Source organism: Perca flavescens, chromosome 11 (genome assembly GCF_004354835.1).
Source record: "Perca flavescens isolate YP-PL-M2 chromosome 11, PFLA_1.0, whole genome shotgun sequence".
In the NCBI taxonomy this organism is placed as follows: Eukaryota; Metazoa; Chordata; class Actinopteri; order Perciformes; family Percidae; genus Perca; species Perca flavescens.
The window spans coordinates 12956814-12978685 of NC_041341.1; the positions used below are offsets into that span (position 1 = coordinate 12956814).

A 21872-nucleotide genomic window follows, 5' to 3' on the forward strand; every position below is an offset into this window, starting at 1 on the left:
AGCACAGCCAAGCCTGCTGATTGGCTGATGAAGCTTATGACCCTTTCCTTCCACGTTAGGGGCAGACAGTTGATGCTGAACTGGACTCAGAAGCTTTGAGTCAGTGTCCAGTTACCTGAACCACGATCAAGGAAGGTGAACAAAGTGGCCACAAGGGGGGGACAACTTGAAATTGTACATTATCTGTAAACAACTACTAACAGTCCGTCATGCTGTGCCTGGTTAGGAAAATTAAACCGTTCACATACAAACAAATACACTGACAAATAAAAACAGTTAATGATGTGTTAAACAGTTATATGGCATTGAGTCGATCACATATAAAGAGTAAACATTGGTGTAGAATCACTTCGTGGTTCTCGTCTGCAGCCATACAACAGCAATCCATCACCACTGTTAACCAATATATACATTTACATCCTAAAATCTTAAGTTATAAAAGAGTGTGGGCTTTCCACTTTCCCTTTGTCTCCTTTTTTCTCCTCTTCTTTGTGCAAGAATAATTATTCAGTTCTTTATTGATAAGTTGTTGTGGGGATTTGTTGTCCTCAGCAATGTCAAACAGAGACAAAGACGTCCAGGTAGAGGCGGTCATAAGACTCCCTGAAGAAGAGGATGAGGACGAGGCTGAAGAAACAGGAGCCGGTTAGACACCAGTTTAACCACGATAGATCTGGATGAAGGGGAGATGGAGGGAGAGGGAGAGAGAGAGAGAGAGATGAGAGAGAGAGAGAGAGAGAGAGAGAGAGAGAGAGAGAGAGAGAGAGAGAGAGATGTTTGGGTTAGATTGTAAGCAGTCTGCTTCAGCCCTTTTTTCCACATCTTTTCCACCTTTGTCTTCCTCAAATTGTCTATTTCCTTACAAATATAAATATACAATAGATGGCCAAAAGTATATGGACACCTCCTTTCTGGTCATCCTCTTGACACCATTTCCAAGACTTGTGGCGGTAAGATTATGCCTTCTCCTACAATTGCTTTTTTTTAATATTCTCAGTTCCAGATGATACCATTCTCCTTGCTCACACACAGAAGGCCATTGCAGTTTCCTCTCTGTTAGCTGGATGCTCAGTTCTATTTAAATGACAGGATGTGACCGATCCGTCACAAAACCAAGGGATCAAAGATGCGACAATCCGATGTGAAAATCAGATGTACCCTCAACGGCTCAATTATGAGATTTTACAAAACATGGGAGTGAAATCATTGTGGATGCATGCATGTACTATCACTTAGAAAAAGAGATTATACTGGCTCTGTTCTGAACAAGAACCAGAGTTGAACCCTGCCTAAGTAATAGGCAAAATTGACCATGTGTTCCTTCATAATGAAATATGAGTCATCTACGTACATCCAGAAACCCTAATGAGTTAGTATGAAGTGACATTGAATAATTTATGAGTATCATATAGGACTAATGGCTAATCAATAGGAATTCCTGACATCGCATATAGGAAATAAGAACAGCCTCCTGAGCTGCCTTTCATAATGATTCTGAATAAGTCAATGATATTGGCAGTGTTCTCCATTATCATTGACCGACACTTGAACCTAAACATGGTGCAGAATGATGGTTGGTGTTCTATTTTCTCAGCTCGGTTTAAGCTACATTAACCACAGGAGAGGTGCTCTGGCTGTCTGCAATAATGCTGAATCTGGAGGGCAGATGGGAAGTACAATGTGTCTCAACTCACAACGGCTCCACTTTGATTCCAATCACCCAGCTTTTTTAGAATATTGTCAATTAGCTGCCCTGGCCTGAAAAGAGTACCTGATCAATGCGTGAAGAGACTGGTGCTAGGACAGCACGCCGCTGGTAAAACAAGATAAAAATCTTTGTGTGCTCGATCCTTTGCCGCTTGCACAAGGAAAAAGAATGATGGGTAAGAGATGTGTGAAGATGAAAGCAAAGAATAAAATAAGGCAAAAGAGAAGTGAAGAAGGGGCTTGAAAACGGGGGGGGGGGGGGATTGGTTTGAAGCAAGGTGTTAAGACTCCTGAAGCAGCCTCATTAATCAGAAGTGTATGAGCTGGACAGCAGGAGACCCGGTGTGGAGGCAGGTTAATGGAGTTGTGTTTATCTGACCTGCCGTCTTCTCTGTGTGCGCCTGTTGAAGTCTTGTCCATTTAAAGTTGGAGACACACAGTCTGTGTTTGGGCGCGCAGCCTTAAATGAATGCTAATGGGGAGCTTGGTAATTGTAGTAATTCAATCAGGTGATGTGATAAAAATAGGCAAGCAGCTCAATTGCTCCTCTCGGATCTTTAAGGACACTACTGAAGCCAAGTTTGGAGGGAAGAGTTAAAAGTTTGTCTGGACGGTACAGACAGGACGCAGACAGGAGGGGGAACTGAGGAGGAGGAGGAGGAAAGGGGATGAAGAAAGAAGATTAGAGCAAATGAGATAAAAGGAAGGAAAGAAGAGAGAAGGCACTGGTTTCTGGAGGCTCATCAGTTCAGCAGTTTGCTTTAAGGTTGATAATCAGATTTTAATGATCACTGTTTAAAGGACAGACATAGTTGAGTTGAGAGTTGTGTTGCACAACTAACAACTTACTATAATAGAGTGGGCAGCCACACATTAGTATTTGAAACTCGGAGCACTAAAGGTGACTGGACAACTGAAGCTTAGACTAATAAAATCGCTAGAATCTTTTAAATCCTTTCTCATTATTTTCCTCAACTTCTTTACTTTTGATTAATTATTTTTTATCTGTCATGCGATGATGATTAGGCTACTGATTTAATACTGATTGTTGAAGCACTTTGCAGAGTTATCTAAATGGCTGGTAATTAAGTTGCTGAAGAGGAAGGGGGTAAGGAGTTATTAGACATTTATCTTTTACTGAATTTTCTTCATTCTGTTTTGTCCTTCACTTTCTTCCATCTTACATATTTTTGTTTTTAAGATTTTTTGGAAATGATCGACAGGTATCTTATGGCCTTAATCGGTCTTAATTGAGGTCAATGCAGCATTATAATCCTTTTTGGCTTTTTCTCTTTCCTTTATTGTGTTATATATCTTTTTTGTGCACGTTATAGGTTTACAAAGTGAAAAAAAGCCCAAAGTCCACCCCAAAGGGACTTACCATCTCCAACAGAGAACACTGTTCACAAACTGCTCCAAACAACTCTATTGTAGTCCAGCCTTTACTTCCGTAACAAACGTGCGTCACTTTGTAACACACGCTATAGCTCGCCTAGCTGCTAGCGTGGCACGCCCTCATACTCTGCTTCTGTCTAGCTAGCACTACTTACTGAGTGATGCCTCACTCTGTAGCTAAAACAGAGAGCTCAACACACAGAGTGAAAAGAGGAGCTGCAGCAATGTGCAGTACAACAAAAATATGGTGTTTTTTTTTTAAATTAAACCATGTAAACCTATTCTGATATAACCTCTAAATACAATTATGAACCTGAAAATGAGCATAATGTGAGCACTTTAAGAGAACTGGGGTCATACCTCAAGATACATAGACGAGCTTTGTGTAAAGAACAAGATCATTCATCATCCTGCATGCGGAATATTAACTGTAGATCGACAGGTTGGTAAGAACACCTACAGTATAGAAGCGAGATCATCCATACTGACTGCCAAAGTATGTGTGTACTTTGTAAGTGTGGGTTAATGTGGCGCTATTCATTGACTCTGTCAATGTTACTTCTCACTCATGATTAAAATCTGTCTCAAAAACAAAAAAAAATAAAAAAAAAAGGCTTATATTCTCTCAGGAGTAACTGAGCTCAACAAAGAAAGGCGGTTTTATTATTATTTTTTTAAACACCTCAACAGTCATTACGGTGGGTTGAAAAAGTTAGTCTGCAAAAGGCATTTTCACTTCTGACGAGAATGAAAAGTTTAGCAGAAAGGGGAAAAAAAAAAACTTCTTGGGACTAAAGAACTGCGGCAATTATTTCTCTGTGCTGAATAATCCCAGATTCCTCCTATGCAGGAGACTAATAACTCACAGCTGAACGGAAACTCAACGCCACACACCTCCCCTCCCTCCTCCTCTTCCTCTTCTTCCTCTACAAAACCTTTGAGGCTCTTTTGCTCCACAATACCTCTCTGCTGCTTTGTATTCTGCCCGACCCAAAACACGCACACACACAGCAGATGAAATCGAAAAAAAAGAGCGACAGGCGCAGTTATATTGCCCAGAGGTTTCATTCATGTTTCTGAGTCACATGGTTCAGAGACTTTAAAAGGCAAGGGCTGCCAATTTTCAATAGCAGAAGGTGGAAGGGTTTCAAAAAGAAGAGGCTCATGCAGAATTCATCAGTTTTGAAGTCTGCATATTATTTGCTACATCCATTATGGGACTACAGAGAGGAAATTAGAGTAATGAGAACAGCCGCTAGAATACCTCCAAAGGGAATTTACATAATAATCAAATTAATCTTTACAGGAGTAATCTCTTCAAGAGAACAGAACAAAGCTGATCTCTATGCACTTTTCAGTGTTTTAACATCCAGGTTAAGAGTAGACGCAGAGTAGATGTGGGTAAAATTCTGAAAATCTGTCTTCTACTACAGTACATGTTATTTCATGATAGCGATACATACTTTAAAATAGACAATGTTCTGTAAATTCCGTCGAGGAAGTGATTCTAGATATAATAACCGGTAAGAATTATCACCGGGCGATACTGAGAAACTTAAATGTATCTTGAATAATCAATATATATTGAGTGAGAGGATTACAAACACAAAACTGGATGTTTGAGGCAGATCATTGATATTGATCTTTGAGAGTTAAATAAACATCTGACAACAATACATCAGTCGATATTCGTTTTTTCAAACATAAAAACGTTGTTTGATGAATTTGGATATAAAATAAATACCAAAGATATGCACTAAGGAGGAAATTACACAGATGACAAATAAACTTGTTGGTGCTCTGATGGACACGTAATGGTGACAAATTAATAATATTACAATTAATTTGTAATGCACTTTAAATTTAAGTGCTACATAGAAATGCTAAGGAGAAAAAAGTATTATAACTAAAAGAAACAACAAAAGGACCTCCAAAATAACGGTAGCATTCCTGTACTGCATTTAAAAAATAGAATACAAATCAAGTGACATATACACAGACACGATATATCTATGGTGAGCTACAATTGGCTGATTGGTAAATTGACTCCACTTACATGTATATAGCACTTTTCTACCATAACAGACAAAGCGCTTTATAATTTGGCCTCTCATTCACACACAATCACACACTGATGGCGACCGAGCTGCCATGCAAGCCGTGTCTTGCCCGAGGACACCTCGACACGTTGACAGGAGCACCCAGTGATCAATCCACCAGCCCTGTGTTTAGTGTGTTCGTTAAAATGTAAAAGTGCTACAGCTGTTCCAGGAAATTGCTGAGCCTTTTTGAAAAATGAAACTATATATTCACGACACTTTTCTTTTTTTTTAGCTTTGGTATGAATTAATTTTTCCAAGAAGTTTCTAAAATCAAATGTAATTTTTGCCTTGAAACTAAGATCCACACACACAGCGTAGGTATAGGGATGTTGAAAAGCGTTGCGTGTGTGCGTGTTCACTTGCAGCTGCTTCATCTACCCAAAGCTCTGTCTATCCACACCTGGTATATGTCACTTTCTTATCTATGATTTATCACCAGACTGACATACTACTGAATTCAAAATACAATGCTTGTCATCTGGATCACAATTTTCTAACAATTTGAGTTGTCCCTCAGCTACTGTCCTTTTTACTGTGACAACTAAAACTAATCCCTCCAGGTTCACTTTCAGCCCTTCGAGACTGACTAACACATTGTTGGTTTTGGTATTTTTATGGGATTTGCTGACGACCAGATTAATCCCTAAATATATCTTGCAATTATGACAACCAAAAGGATACTATACCCATAGACAGTAAAATAAAGGACACAGCGACGCCACATATTTCTACGGAGACCAGTGAAGTCACTTTTCCGGTGATGGCTGAGAGTTACTTTGCAGCCTCAAACTGAGCTTGAAGACGTAGATGTGACGTGAGCAACCTGTCTGAAAGTTGTAAGTCTTCTGGTAGCTGTTCCAAGAGAAATCTCAATCATTCCGAATCTTGCAGAGATGGAGAGTGTAGGTATATGTAAGGAGATAACATAGGCACAGGCTAATTATTGCTAACTAAAATGCTAGTTAACATTAGTAATTAATCTTAAACAGCTAATGTAAGTCGTAACTGCCTGCAAGCTTCTCCTGTAATATACGGTAATTTCTCTACTATGCGACAGAAAGTTGCGTGGTTAGGACACAATCGTTAGCCTATCTTTACAAAAACCGCTGTTACGAGGCCATAACGTGAGATACAAGGTAATGTAGCCTTTTATACATTGTCGTGTTTCTTTAGAAATAAATAATGGACAAATCTTTAAACGCTTCAGATGTAAAGTTATTCGCTGTCAAAGGGACGCCAAAATGAATGGGAGTCAATGGGATGCTAACGGGAGGTGATGGCTAACCTCCAAACAGTGGCTGGTTACCTGCCAATATGGCAGGAACAGTAGACTTCAACAACTTGGTACATACAGATACTCTGTGCAGGTAGACAGTTTTTGGCAATCCACCACTGAGGTAGTTATCTGCAAGTTAACATTACAATGCCTGCATGCCTGCAGCACTTTCTGACAAGAAAGCTTGAATGCATCATGCTCTTTTAGACGACTTCAGGGTGGGAAATAAGAAAAAGAATAGCAAAAGCTTCAATCATCTCAGCTTGATCTTCTCTCCGGCTGTCACAGGGAACTTGTCAGGATACATCTCAGCACATCGCACGCACGCACGCACGCACGCACGCACGCACGCACGCACGCACGCACAGCACCATACTGCAGTACGTACATTTAAAAATACATACTTGTCACCTGGATTATAATTTTCAAATAGTTTAAGTTGTCCCTCAGCTACTTTCCCTATTAATGTGAAAACTAAAACCGAAACCATTATACCCACTGCTATTATTTCATATTTCTGTATCTCTCTCTCTCTCTCTCTCCCCCTCCTTCTCTCCTCTCCCCCAATTCGTTGAGGCAGATGGCCACCCACCAACAGCAAGGGTCAGCTTGAGGTTTCTGCCTGTTGAAAGAAAGTTCTTTGCTTGAAGCTGTCGCAGCAAATGCATGCTCTTGAGGGGAATTTTTGGGTCTTTGTAAATTATAGAATGTGGTCTAGACCTACTCTACTTGTAAAGTGTCCTGAGATAACTTCTTTTATGATTTGACACTATGAATAAAATAAAATTGAACTACAGTAATCCACTCAACATCCCTCCAAGGTCATTCTTGACCCTTCACTTGTTAAACATATTTAGCCAATCCTGCATCCCATTTGAGTCAGGATGTCCTCACAAAAACTTAAAACCAGGTTTCTGTGGTGGCAGCAGGGTGCTTAAGTCCTCTGTTCAAGTTGCAGTTAAGGGCTCTACCATTTTCACATTCAATTTATTTTAAGAATTTTCTAGAATCAAATGTATTTTGTTCTAATGCTAGTGCACCAATCTGTCCAACAGTCTAACAAGATTTAAATATAAGTGTCCTACTTACTTTGCCTTTGACCAAACCAACAGCAATTTAAATGTAAAAAAATTGTAAATGTACAAAACCGTATTTGCTGTTGTGATTTGTCTTGCCAAGAAAATAAGATTTGTTACATAATTATCTGTGAAAAATGTTATAATCCTAAAATAAGATATGACTTTCTTGAATGACCCTTTTGCTGTGGATCGATAGTAATGAACTGCCAAATATCTGTTCTGGCAGTTGCAGGTAACTTCTTTACAAGCCAAATTGGCAGGAAATGCCACTGCTACCACTTCTACACCCTTCCACCAAGTTTAATTAAAATCGGTCCGGTAGTTTTTTCAAAATCAAACAGACAGACAAACGTTTTTCACATTTTCTGGGTCAAATTATTAATTGAAAAAAATAATACTTAATTGTTGCCTTTAAATCTTCCTATGTTGGGGTATGTGTCATGTAAGTGTTTCAGACCTGTTGTTTTCGACAAGACAAGCGGGTTTTGTGCCCTGGCTGTCATGCTTGTTAGCAGATCCTGAGGGCCTCTGGGCCCGACAGTTCAGGTCAGACAATAATAATATCCACCTGCACTGGCAAGAAAACCCAGAGGGCTGGCTCAAGATACAGTTGACAGGCAGCTGTCAGTAGCCACGCAGCAATCAGAAGGACTTGGCAGAGGAGGAGGATGAAGCTCATGAATATTATATTATATTATAATATATATATATATATATATATATACACAGTACAGGCCAAAAGTTTGGACACACCTTCTCATTCAATGCGTTTTTTTATTTATTTTCAGGACTATTTACATTGTAGATTCTCACTGAAGGCATCAAAACTATGAATGAACACATATGGAATTATGAACTTAACAAAAAAGTGTGAAATAACTGAAAACATGTCTTATATTTTAGATTCTTCAAAGTAGCCACCCTTTGCTTTTTTATTAATAAAGGGAAAAAATTCCACTAATTAACCCTAACAAGGCACACCTGTGAAGTGAAAACCATTTCAGGTGACTACCTCATGAAGCTCATTGAGAGAACACCAAGGGTTTGCAGAGTTATCAAAAAAAGCAAAGGATGGCTACTTTGAGGAATCTAAAATATAAGACATGTTTTCAGTTATTTCCCACTTTTTTGTTAAGTACATAATTCCATATGTGTTCATTCATAGTTTTGATGCCTTCAGTGAGAATCTACAATGTAAATATTCATGAAAATAAAGAAACACATGTACTGTACATACATACATACATATATGTATATGGTAGTGTGTATCAGAGATGGATCCGTCATTCTAGCCAATTGGTGCTGTGATGTAGCCAAGATTACGCGGAAGGTTAATGAAACCAAAGACAGGCGGGCAAAGATCACAGTGGAGCTGGACTCACGGAGACTGGTCTTGAGTACACACCAACATACACCCATGTACACATTAAAAGCACAAGCACACGCAGGCACTTACAGTACATGGATGATTGAGCTCGGTTTACTTTGGCAGAGGAGAAGCAGATGACATGCGGTCCTCTCTGCTGTGGGTCTTAATCATTATACTGTATAAAACTTTGCCATGCAGCCAACTCAAAGATAAATCTGAGGCTAAAATACGAGTTTTTCTTTGTGCTGATTGTGTCAATTGCATTGTAACCTCATTTTCCCACCATCCGCCTTCTATCGGCAGCATCTGCAGGGACTTGAATTGGATTTTTGATAACAATAGAGCCTGTGGCTTTTGGGAGGTGGGAGAAACCTGGAGGGGGACAAAAAGCTTCTGAATGGAGCAAAAACTTCAGGGAGTTTAGGCTTTTTCACTGACAATAAAAGGAAATACAAATAAATATCTAAGTGGTGTTACCTAACCTCATGACCAGGGACGTCGTTATGCCTATTTTAGGGGGGCTGAAGCTACCCCAAAATGTTCCTAAGCCCCCCTAAATAATAATAAGAACAACAATAACAATTTGATTTATCAATAACCGTATCCTCATTTATATTTAGACGCAACAAATGATATATATCCAGCTAAAAATAGCCGAAAAGTCAGAAGTTAGACAGAAGTACAAAGAGTCGGGCTATCAAGATGATGAACCGCACCGTCTCGTTGCATTGGTGTGAACAGGCAGCTTTCAGAGCGTTGCAGACCGGAGCGTTGCAAGTAACTGGGGGATTCATCTCGTCTCGTCGCTACTCTTTGGTCTGAACTCGCTATGCACCCTCCCCCCCACAAACACACCCACCGATACACACGCTATGGTGAAAGGAAGATTGATTACACCTAGTGTGATACAGAGTGAAATTGTAAGTTGTTTTGAATTACCTGCTTACCTTTAGCTAAGTTTTCTTGAGGTAAAGGAAAGGGGATATTTTGGTTTGCTATGGAAAACTAAAGTCTAGCTAGAGTGAACGAGGGAAATACAAGAAATGGCTAACTTAGCAAGCTAATCGCAACTCTTTATTCATTGCCAATAATATAGCCTATCTCTATAGTAGGCCTATTCTAAAACAATATCAATCCCCATAGAATGTTGTTGAAAACTAAATGTCATAGGGTCCCTGTTAATGCTATTGTACCGTTGTATCCTTCAATTCATTGAGCAGATGAGATGAATATTGGAAGATATTTCAGCAGATAGAAAGAGAAGCAGGAGATTGGCAGAGCAGTTGATTCTGAGGGAGCCGGTGTGATTGAGGTCAGTAGTGGTCTATAGCTTTAAGGACTGTTTTGTAACAATAAGCATTTGTTGGCAGGCCTAGGCACTATGCATAGCCTAAACTACATAATTTCATTATATGTATTATATATGCTAGCTATATTCTAACCAATTTAACTTTCTTCATTCATTGGCTGTGATAAATTAAATAAATAAGTAGATGTTGCATGAATGTAGGCTAGGCTAAAGATGAGCACATGCCCACATACACATGTGAAAATAAAATGAAAGCAATCCTACATACATACATATGGTGTATACATATATACAGTAATCATTACTCCAATCATTACAAATCTTTTATTCCTTCCGCCATCAGGTTATTGTATTTAGACAGTAGCAACTTTAAATAGGATCCGTATTAATATCTTACATGATAAATATTGCAGTGATGCCTATTTTTTTCTTTTTCTTGTACTGCTATTTGTCATATTTGTTTAACTTACCAACTTATTAGCTGTCTGGCCTCTGTTTGTCTGTTTTTGGACATTTTGGATGTTGTTTCATGTGACCAATTTGCATTTCGAAGTCATGAAATTAGCATCAGGGTTTTTTTTTTTTTTTAAAGGATAAGACAGAAGGAACAGAGTAGAAATGGAAGAAGAGGATATGTCTGTCACTTTTTACTTGTTAACATCTTGGTTTCTTGACTGGTTGTTGACATAAGTGTAGCTCTAATACAGTAACGAAAGATGTACAGTACAAAGATTTTGCAAACGCAAGTTACAAATACCGCGGGGGCTAAGCCACCCCGTCTTTCAATCCTAGTGACGTCCCTGCTCATGACACTAAATAGGCACTAGTGAGAACAGAAACTGAACTAACAGATGCATTGCAATGCAATGCATTTATTTTTTTAAAAGAGTACTACAGCAAGAGGGATTCCGTCACATTGTTTCCCAATTTGTACACAAGAGATATTCCTGTCTTACCTGTACAGTAAAAAGTGAGAAAGAAGAGGAGGAGACCGGTGACCAGGTTCCCCAGGAAAGTGACCACTCCACAGGTGATGCCTTCAGGGACCGGGTACACGGTCTCGATGAAGAGTTCGAAGAATATTGGCACGCTGCTGTTAATGAAAATGCCCACCAGGATGCAGGAAGTGTACAGAATGGCTGTAAAAGGGCAAAATAATAGAACAACAATAAATTAGGATTAATTGGGAAATGTGATGTAATAGATCCCATCTGAGCCGCTCTTTTAAAAAGGGTGGCATACTGGACAAGTTTATGGAACAGCGGTGGTGATTTATGCCACCTTTCACAGCTTCCTATTGTACCATTTGTTCTCAGCAGCACAGATTTATGAAGAACCCTTATCTTGAAAAAGCATTTCATTTAGAATGCCACCCCTTCAGGTGACAACATACCAAAAAAAACGAAATACTGTAGGTGTACAGATGGAATAAATGGCCGGTTTGCAACCAAAACAACATGTCACATCCCCCCCAACTCTACCATTGCCTTCCCCTGGTCCGCAGTGTCCCATGTTGAATTTGTCAGGTTTGAACTGTGCGTTTCTGGCTTACTTACTTACGTCACGAACCTGACCATTCCGTGCAGTTTTTGGTACTTAGAGCCATGGACACATTTTGGTCGGTACCAAGAAAGCATCAAGGTTTAATACCCAGCCCTACTTTATTGAAATTTATTGAAATTTATTCTGGTACAGGATATAAAATCCTCTATTCCAGACTCAAACAATACAAAACAAATAGATAAAAACACATGTTGATTTCGTAAAACACATTAATTTCATGATTAAAAATTACTAACAATTCATAAATAACTTACATAAATTACAGACAAGCTTTATAATTAATAATTTAAAACTTCTGACAGGCAAAATGCATCCAACCTATTGTGTTGAGTTAACTGAAGGGGACACACAACTTTTTCCGGAAGCTTGCTTCATGCTTTGACCGCATGGAGTGTGAAAAAAAATCTCTCTCTTTTCAGACAGGCATGTTCTAAGTTTTAAAGATTTACTTATAACACTTCATTTTGGAGGGACCTTCCTTAAAGTCTGGCATGGAGTGTCACGAGAAGGTTTAAATGGCACTGTGACAGCAACTCAATTTCAATTTGTTTCGTAATATAGTGCTGTTTGTTTAGTGTACTTGCACACTAAGCATTCCGATGCAACTCATTTCATGGACTCTACAGTAAATTAAAAACAAATGATTTACTCCTTTGCCAAAATGTGCAGATGTCCGCTAGCAATAAGCTTGTCTTATTCGCTCCTCAGGTTTAATGTAGGGGAACTACTTGGTTGAGTTGAAAAAAATAATAATCCTGCATTGCAAATTTTTAATTTAAAATCATTTTGTGCTGACTGTTATTCTATTTTCCACAATGAACCTTGCAGAAGTCTAATTTTGCAAAGGTTTGTGTAACATAGGCTTATTGCGACAACATAAAGTATTTAATTGTCAACTGTGTGTGTGTGTGTGTGTGTGTGTGTGTGTTTTCATGTCTGCAGAGCAATCAGAAAGTGTTCAGTATGGTTGGCCAGCTCAGGATCTGGTCTCAGCTGCAGTCCTTTGGCTGGGACCTAAAGTGAAATGTGTGAATGTGTATTAGAGTGGATGTGTGATGAGATTAAGCCATCACCTCTGGAGCATTACGGCACCCTCCATCTCCCTTATCATAGCAGATTGGTCCAAATGAGATCCCCATTAGCCTGCCCGTCCCTTTAATCACAGTGCCTCTGAGGGCCCTCGCCTGCCCGCCTGCCTGTGACGGGGAACCCAGAAGCCTTCTTCCCTGCTCGTCTTTATTCAACCCTAATGAAGCACTGATATCAAACACTTAAGAGTGCTTCAAACCACTGCACTCTTCCTGTCACGTTATTGAATTAGGTTATCTGCCACCAATTCCCAGAGGGCAACAGGAGATCCCTCGAAGGAAGGGAACACATGCACAGCAGGAGAGGAACATGGGATGAACCTTGTTGGCCTGAAGAGAATACGCTTTTTTTTCTTCTAGAAATTATATTGGGGGTCGTACTACAATTGAAAACTCGACATTTATGCATTTAGGGATGAAAATAACAATTATTGTCATTATTGATTAATCTGCAGAATATTTTCATTCAAAAATGATATTTGTATAATTCTGAATAATGTGAAGTTAAATGGATGATGGAGGAGTTTAGATTGGATCACAGTAAAACACAAGAATGTCTACGCATCCCATTGACAAAAAGTTTTTCAACAAACGACTGGTCTCTTGTTTACAGAAATTGCAGATTACACTGATCGGTGTGTGTGTGTGTTGCTGACTGTCCCACAGTGGGACAATGAGGTGCTTTGGCAGATTATGTTGCAGTATCACACACCCCTCTTGAATGATATGCCAGGTGGATGAACAAGGTTGGAGCCTGGCTGCTGCAGACTGCCAGTGTCTGGGATAAGAGGACGCAAGACAGGAAGTTAGCAGTGCCAGGGCCTGGAGAATGATGATGGATGATGATGGCTAGAATCAGTGGCTTTGAATGACATACTGGTATGCTTATTGGTTTGGCTTAGGAAAAGGAAGCTAAGTCCACTAATGTTCAAATGGGTTTATCACTGACATCTAACAATGGCTTGGTTATGCTAAATATGTACCAAATATGCATTGCAGTGTGTAAGCATTTGGAAAGTAAGGCTTTATTTATCATTTTGGCTGTGTTCACCAACACTTAAAATGAAACAGTAACTACATGGATTAAGTGGTGACTTTAAGCTTTCAGGGTGTTTGAGGGTGTTAACATCCATACTGGGTGAACAGCGTGTGACACATGTCACTGTATACAAAGTCCCCCAAATTGTACAACAACGCAGCAGGTCAATGATCCGAAAAATACACACAAGGTGGCCACGGTTTTAAATCCCAAATAGTGAAATGTTCTTAAGTGTCCAATAGGGTTGGGCGATTAGACGAATATAATCGGCTCGGAGTACACAACGGTTATTTTTTTGGGGTAGTTTTTGTCATTTTATTTTGCTAATTTAATAGTCTGCCTCAGAAGAATCAGAGATAGCTGCTGCTCTGCACAGGCAGAGAGAAACAGTGGGTAAAAACAGTATGTGGCATATTTTCACATCTAACGCTGTGAATTCAGGGTTTGTTTCAACCAAAACAGAGTTGGTGATTGTTGGAACAGTAGAACGACTAACCAAGACAGGTTTGGGGAGTTTTATTTTGTTTCTGTCAAGTAAACAGTTGAATAAAGTGGTTTTTTTTTTTACAGCAAGTTAACAATAGAATTAAGTAGGGCTGAACGATTAATTGCATTTGCGATAATATCGCGATATGTTAAAAGCGATTTCCTAATCGCAAAGGCTGCGATTTGGTCTCGATTTGATGACTCGCCAGAGCAAATCAGTCTGCACTATGCAGATAAAGCATCAACTTAACCTTCGCTAACGCTACACTGTACCTTGAACTGATCTCTGTCATTCAAACAATTCTGAGTTGAAGTTTAAAACTTTTACAGCCATTTTAATAAAATGAAGGGTTTTGTTCGGGCTCGAGTCCATACATGCAGTTAATGGATACAGGCACGCAGAACTGAAGGCTCGGTTGGCAACGAGCTAGCTCTGATTAGCGGTTAACTCCGGTTAGCGGTTAGCTCCGTTATAAAGATATGGAGTGGAGGAGCTGCCACTGAGAGGGGTAACAACCAGACTGATAAATGACGGTTCGGGGAGCTTTCACAGCAGCGTGGCCGCGGTGTTTCAACGGTTTTATTAGTACAGTTAATCCCAGGGCAAGACCAGCAGCAGCTAACGTAACGATAGCCTCTCTCTCTCTCTCTATGTATGTATGTATGTATGTATGTATGTATGTATGTATGTATGTATGTATGTATGTATGTATGTATGTATGTATGTATGTATATGTATGTATATATATATATATATATATATATATATATATATATATATATATATATATATATATATATATATATATATATATATATACATACATAGAGAGAGAGAGAGAGGCTATCGTTACGTTAGCTGCTGCTGGTCTTGCCCTGGGATTAACTGTACTAATAAAACCGTTGAAACACCGCGGCCACGCTGCTGTGAAAGCTCCCCGAACCGTCATTTATCAGTCTGGTTGTTACCCCTCTCAGTGGCAGCTCCTCCACTCCATATCTTTATAACGGAGCTAACCGCTAACCGGAGTTAACCGCTAATCAGAGCTAGCTCGTTGCCAACCGAGCCTTCAGTTCTGCGTGCCTGTATCCATTAACTGCATGTATGGACTCGAGCCCGAACAAAACCCTTCATTTTATTAAAATGGCTGTAAAAGTTTTAAACTTCAACTCAGAATTGTTTGAATGACAGAGATCAGTTCAAGGTACAGTGTAGCGTTAGCGTGCTAAGTTGATGCTTTATCTGCATAGTGCAGACTGATTTGCTCTGGCGAGTCATCAAATCGAGACCAAATCGCAGCCTTTGCGATTAGGAAATCGCGTTTTAACATATCGCGATATTATCGCAAATGCAATTAATCGTTCAGCCCTACTTAATTCTATTGTTAACTTGCTGTAAAAAAAAAAAACCACTTTATTCAACTGTTTACTTGACAGAAACAAAATAAAACTCCCCAAACCTGTCTTGGTTAGTCGTTCTACTGTTCCAACAATCACCAACTCTGTTTTGGTTGAAACAAACCCTGAATTCACAGCGTTAGATGTGAAAATATGCCACATACTGTTTTTACCCACTGTTTCTCTCTGCCTGTGCAGAGCAGCAGCTATCTCTGATTCTTCTGAGGCAGACTATTAAATTAGCAAAATAAAATGACAAAAACTACCCCAAAAAAATAACCGTTGTGTACTCCGAGCCGATTATATTCGTCTAATCGCCCAACCCTATTGGACACTTAAGAACATTTCACTATTTGGGATTTAAAACTCCGTGGCCACCTTGTGTGTATTTTTCGGATCATTGACCTGCTGCGTTGTTGTACAATTTGGGGGACTTTGTATACAGTGACATGTGTCACACGCTGTTCACCCAGTATGGATGTTAACACCCTCAAACACCCTGAAAGCTTAAAGTCACCACTTAATCCATGTAGTTACTGTTTCATTTTAAGTGTTGGTGAACACAGCCAAAATGATAAATAAAGCCTTACTTTCCAAATGCTTACACACTGCAATGCATATTTGGTACATATTTAGCATAACCAAGCCATTGTTAGATGTCAGTGATAAACCCATTTGAACATTAGTGGACTTAGCTTCCTTTTCCTAAGCCAAACCAATAAGCATACCAGTATGTCATTCAAAGCCACTGATTCTAGCCATCATCATCCATCATCATTCTCCAGGCCCCAAAATTGTGTAAACTTCACCAAAATTGTGTAAACTTCACACAAGTGTGTGTGCGTGTGTGTGTGTGTGTGTGTGTGCGCAAATCCAACAGGTTGAAATACAGAGCAAACACAACACAGTGTTTCACTGTACAAATGCATACACAATGGACAGTATAAACGAAGCTTTAAAACATAGAAAACACACCTGTGGTCTGGCCTTCAACAAATCCACAGAATACTTCAGAGTGGATTGTCCTTTATTTGGCTAATCAACTCGAGAAAGACCCCTGAACTGCCTAGTGAATTCATTTTGGCTCTGGGTTGTCCCAGCTGCACTGCCTGTATGCAACGTCACCTTGACAGTGATGTGCTGTGGACCTACCTGCAGTGGAGGGGAGGTGAGTGAACGTGCTCAGACAGGTTAGTGTGAACCAGGTAGAGGACAGTGAGGCTCCTGCCAGCATCAGCACCAGGATCAGCTTCAGCATCCCCCGAATGGAGTCTGCAAACCTGGGAGTGGGTGGGAAGAAGGAGAAAGATCAATGTACTGTATAAAAACATCACTGAGAAAAAGCACATCAAGATAAGGATCCTGAAATACACCAGGACAAAAGGCAAACAAATGACTCAAGTGAGTAAAGACAGCTGTTTCAGAAACTAGAGGCATCCTTCATAAATGAGCAGCTATGTAATTTCTACATGTCTGCTTCGTCTGTGACTTGTCATAATATTTTATCGGAGACATGCATTGTTTCAGAGAAAGGCTAGATAATTTCCTTCTCCCACTTGTTTCTGGGTGCATCAGTTGTACTTGTCATTACACAAGCAGAGACACTACACTAAGAGTTGATTCAATTAGTTTCACCAGCTAAGCAGGCGGACTTGAGATGCGCATTTTAATATATTGTGGAAGACAGGCCACCAAACTCTCTCTCTTGAGCCCTGTGGTTTTTCTTTGTAGGCCTTTCTAAACCCTCATAGTTCATTAACTCCTCTCTGCTCCTCTGGGTATGCATATGCATTCATGTGAAAGATTAGATGAAGCTTCAGAAGCCTGTAGCAAAGAAAGACACTAATTACTCTTGTTTTGTTGCTCAGACAAGATGCTTAAGAAAAGAGGGATGAATGAACTTAATGGAAGCATAAAAACAAGTGGAAATGGCTGATTAGTTCAGCTAGGTTGTGAAGTTCTGTCAGTATGCTGAGGGCCAGCGGATGAGGGAAAGCATCCTTTTGGACAGATAATGAGAACATTTCCACTCAGAACGTTCCGCCTTGGCATTTTTAGACAAGCTCAATGTCTCCTGGGATTTCATGAGCTGCACAGTCAGTCACAGTCTCAGTACACTGCCCCCATGTTCACAGGACATCGGTCTGAATTCCTACCTTTAGACTCCAGATCACTATGAGAATTTAGAGCAGGCTAAGGGTAACTTGGGATAACATAATGAATGTTGTTGGCCTTTTCTAGTAAACAGATCTAAAGGTGTCATATTTCTGTTTAAAAGAATGAACTGGTTGCACTGAAAAAGACTTTAAATTAGAGGGCCAAGCGCTTGCCACTACACACAAACATGTTTGGTTTCTTTGCCCACAGCTACACAACTCAAATCTGCATCACCCATCTGCCACTGACTGGCTCAACCCTTCAACTACCCCCTGTGCCAGAGAGGCATGAAATCCTCAGCCTTCACCCAGCCAACCCTCATCTCTTTGCGGACAGGATCACAGGTTACTTCCCTGCATCAATTTCAATCTGATCCTCTAAGCAGGACCACCATAAGTAGCTTATTTCCTACACTAACTGATGGTCCCTGAATCCACTTGATAAAGAGCTTTGTCACTAATTGTCAAGTGCATGACACAAGTCTGATTTTAACAAATACAACTGAACACACTTTGTTTGAAAAACCACTGGCTTACAGTTGACCAATAGCAATATAAATATCCTATCATCATGTTTTTAAAGGTTAAGGTCAGTTATATTGTATATATTGTGTTTTTCTTACTGTCAACAAAATTCTACGAACACCAAACCCAACAGCCAATGCTTCTAGTAATGCTTGTGTAATCAAAGCCTGGTGTATATCATATTCCTCTGAAGTAATTAAAAGAGTTACTGTTTTAGCCAGAAGTGTTAAAACAGTGACATTGACTTACACACCTAACAATTGAATGTGTTCTTTAATTTATAATATTTTGTTATAATAAAGAAGTATTTGGCATTCTGTGTCTGTTCAAGTTTTTGCCATGTCCCACGAGCTGGGTTAGGACAGTAATGAAGTCGGAAAGTATTAAAAGACCTAACATCCACCTTGTTTTGGTGTTCCAGAAGAATCCAGAATAATATTGAAGAGGAAAACACTAAAGGTTTGCATCCATTACTGTAATTCAGAGCTGTGTCACACTACTCAATGAGCAAAGAGTGTCATGTCATCTCATGAGGTATGGCAGAATTAAAAGTCTATCTTTTACACTGCTCTAACAGGATTTATTGACCATAAAGATAGCATCATTTAAGTCATGTAGAATCAGATTACATTTTCTGCTCTCGCAGTGCCTGCGGGGAATGATGAAATATCATCTCCAGTATGATAATATATATTGAGCCTGTCTACGTTTTTAGTGAGGGACATGCAGTAAATAACCAAATAGACGTAGACGGTATAATATGATGACCAGCATGCAATCACAGATTGTCCCTGTTTGCAGGAAAAACAAATTAGGCAGTGGCGGATACTCATTTGTGTTTGTTCCATCTCATCTCATTAACCTGGAGTATTGTCTGGCTCAGACCTTATGAAGGAGAATGACCTGGTTCTAATATCTGCCACCTCCTCCTTTCTCTCCCCCCCCCCCTTTTCCTGGGGCTTGTAATTGGCAGATAAAAAAGGGACGCTTGTTAGTTATTATTTTCATCCTCCTTAATCTGTGACGAAAAGCGTACAGTGTGCGACTGTTGTCCAACCAGCTTCTGTCTGAGCAACACAAATTAACAGCGCTCAGATTGTTTTCAAATGCCACACCTTGGAGCATCCACCACTAATTGAACCTGCTGCATGAAGCTCCCTGCCATTCAACTGTCCACAAGCAAGACACAGAAATATAATGTTTGCAAGCAGCCAGTGTTTTTTTTTGTGGCAAATGGCAAGTGCTCATCCCCGAAGACATTTAGCTTTGCAGGAGTATAGGCCGCTTAAAATGTGAAACTGCAACACCTGCAGCACAAAAAGCATTTAAAGGGGGCCATTTTCTGCCTCCTGTGGCAAACTGTGCTTAGCACTGGCGCAGTACTGTGCTAGCTAGAGGGAGAGGGACAGCTAGTGGCAAATAATAAGTTACATCTTGACGTTAACTTCTTAAAAGGCTACTAGTGGGTGAGACAAGGGACCAAGACTGCTATCTACTCAGTTCATTACCACAAACTTTCCTGGGAAAGTATCTAATGATTCCATATTGCAGAAAGTTGTTGAAAAAGAAGGAAAAAGCAGAAAGAGGCAGTATTTAGTTATAAGGGAGTAAGAAGAGTAAGAAGAAACTGAAATGAAATGAATATACTGTTGAATTTCTTCAGTTGCTGCAGTTTTAAAAACATTTCTCTAATCAAAGGCAGAGACTAAGACAAGTTCATACCCATACCTTACCAACCACCTTTAGTACATTTCAACAGTTATAAATGATAGCAAATGACATATGGCCAATTGTTAAAGCGGAATTTCATTTTAACTATCAGCTGTTGCACAAAAGAGAGACTAATCAATCCCTCCAGTGGCTCAGAGTATATGTAATCAACACCAATAATTCAACAGCTCTGTTTACATACACTTTCATCTCGTGCTGCAAACAGCTTCATTGATTAACAGTGGGAGTTATGGGCTCATTTCCCTGATTACAGCTTTAAGAAAACAGTGGGCCTGCCTGGAAATGCTGATTGGGCCTCAGTCTGCGATAAACATATATCGGTCGGAGCAGGAATGAATCTCTTGCTTTTGCAGACTCCACACTTTGTTTTTGCGGTGTGGCTCCCTATCCATCAATGGAGGTGAAGTGGCTGTTGCATTAGCATCTATACCCCTCACTCTATCACCGTGTCACTGGATCAGATCATATATTAAAAGAGAGTAGACCCCCTCCTTCACCTCAATTTAACCCTCAACTGTCCTTTATATGAGATTAAATAGTTATTAATAATGTTATAAACAACACAGATTTCCTAGAGTCAGGGGGATATACTGAAGTACAACATGTACCAGGGACCAGAGCTATTCCACTCCAAGGAAAATATAAAGGCACTAGTTTCTAATCTTGTTTGTGAGGTAGCAGAGCCACAGCCAAGGCTATTAAACAAAAACATGGATTGATTTTTTAAATGCTTTATCAATTAAAGGACACTTCTTTCACAACAGTTTTTTGTGTTATGTTGCAACAGAATGGGGCTACAACTATCAATTATTTTCATTGTCGATTGTTCTGTGGATTATTTTCTCAATGAATCGATTAGTTGTTTAATCTATAAAATGGTGAAAACCGTCGATCAGTGAATATCAGTGAACCATTCTTACATATGCTAAGGTGTAAAACTATTCAGTATTTTTAAAAGAATAGTGTTCTTATTTCTTATCCATTAATCATCTCTTGCCTCAGATTTATCTTGCAACCCTTTTGCAGGTCCTGATCCCCAGCTCGGAAAGCACTTAGCATTTGCTAGATCAAATCCTTCTTTATAGATCCTTTAAAAAAAAAAATTTCTTACCCCTAAAGTCAATTTTTAATATTAAGATGCTTGAAGAGTAAAATGAAGTGCTCTAAACACTTTTTCCACAGGTTTTTCCCAAGCAGGGGAAGTTTTTAACTGTCCTAAATATTGTGGTGACTGTGTGTCTGGTATTCTGACCATCAGTAAGATTCAGCTGCAAAGAAGTTCTGCAACTGTAAATAAGGGGTTGCAGTAAATGCTTATTTTCTAATTTGATGTCTCACCGGGTCCATCGAGTTGTCACTGAGCTGGGCGGTATTAGCCTGATAATCAAATGAAATTGCCATTTTGTTTTCACTTACATTGAAAAAAATATGAGATGACGGAGGCAATTTAGAAGTCTAGAACCAGGTAAGAGTGTCACTTTTTAAAGTCCCTTTAAACCAGGGGTCACCAACACGGTGCCCGCGGGCACCAGGTAGCCCCCAAGGACCACATGAGTAGCCCTCAGGCCTGTTCTAAAAATGAAAATTGAATATTGATATTATCTGTTTCCCACCTTGGTAAGTCATTGTTGATAATTATTGTGAGAACT

General features: G+C 39.6%; 1 protein-coding gene across 1 annotated transcript in view; it reads right to left on the reverse strand.

Moving 5' to 3' along the window:
• Positions 1 to 160: 160 nt before the first annotated feature.
• slc49a4 (solute carrier family 49 member 4) overlaps positions 161 to 21872 on the reverse strand; it is a 49952-nt gene continuing 28240 nt past the window's right edge. The window contains exons 7-9 of the mRNA XM_028592082.1: positions 16964 to 17091; positions 11194 to 11376; positions 161 to 673 (exon numbers count right to left, since the gene is read on the reverse strand). Of these exons, the coding sequence (XP_028447883.1) occupies positions 558 to 673; positions 11194 to 11376; positions 16964 to 17091 (427 nt within the window). The 3' untranslated portion in view covers positions 161 to 557. The remainder of the gene's footprint in view (positions 674 to 11193; positions 11377 to 16963; positions 17092 to 21872) is intronic.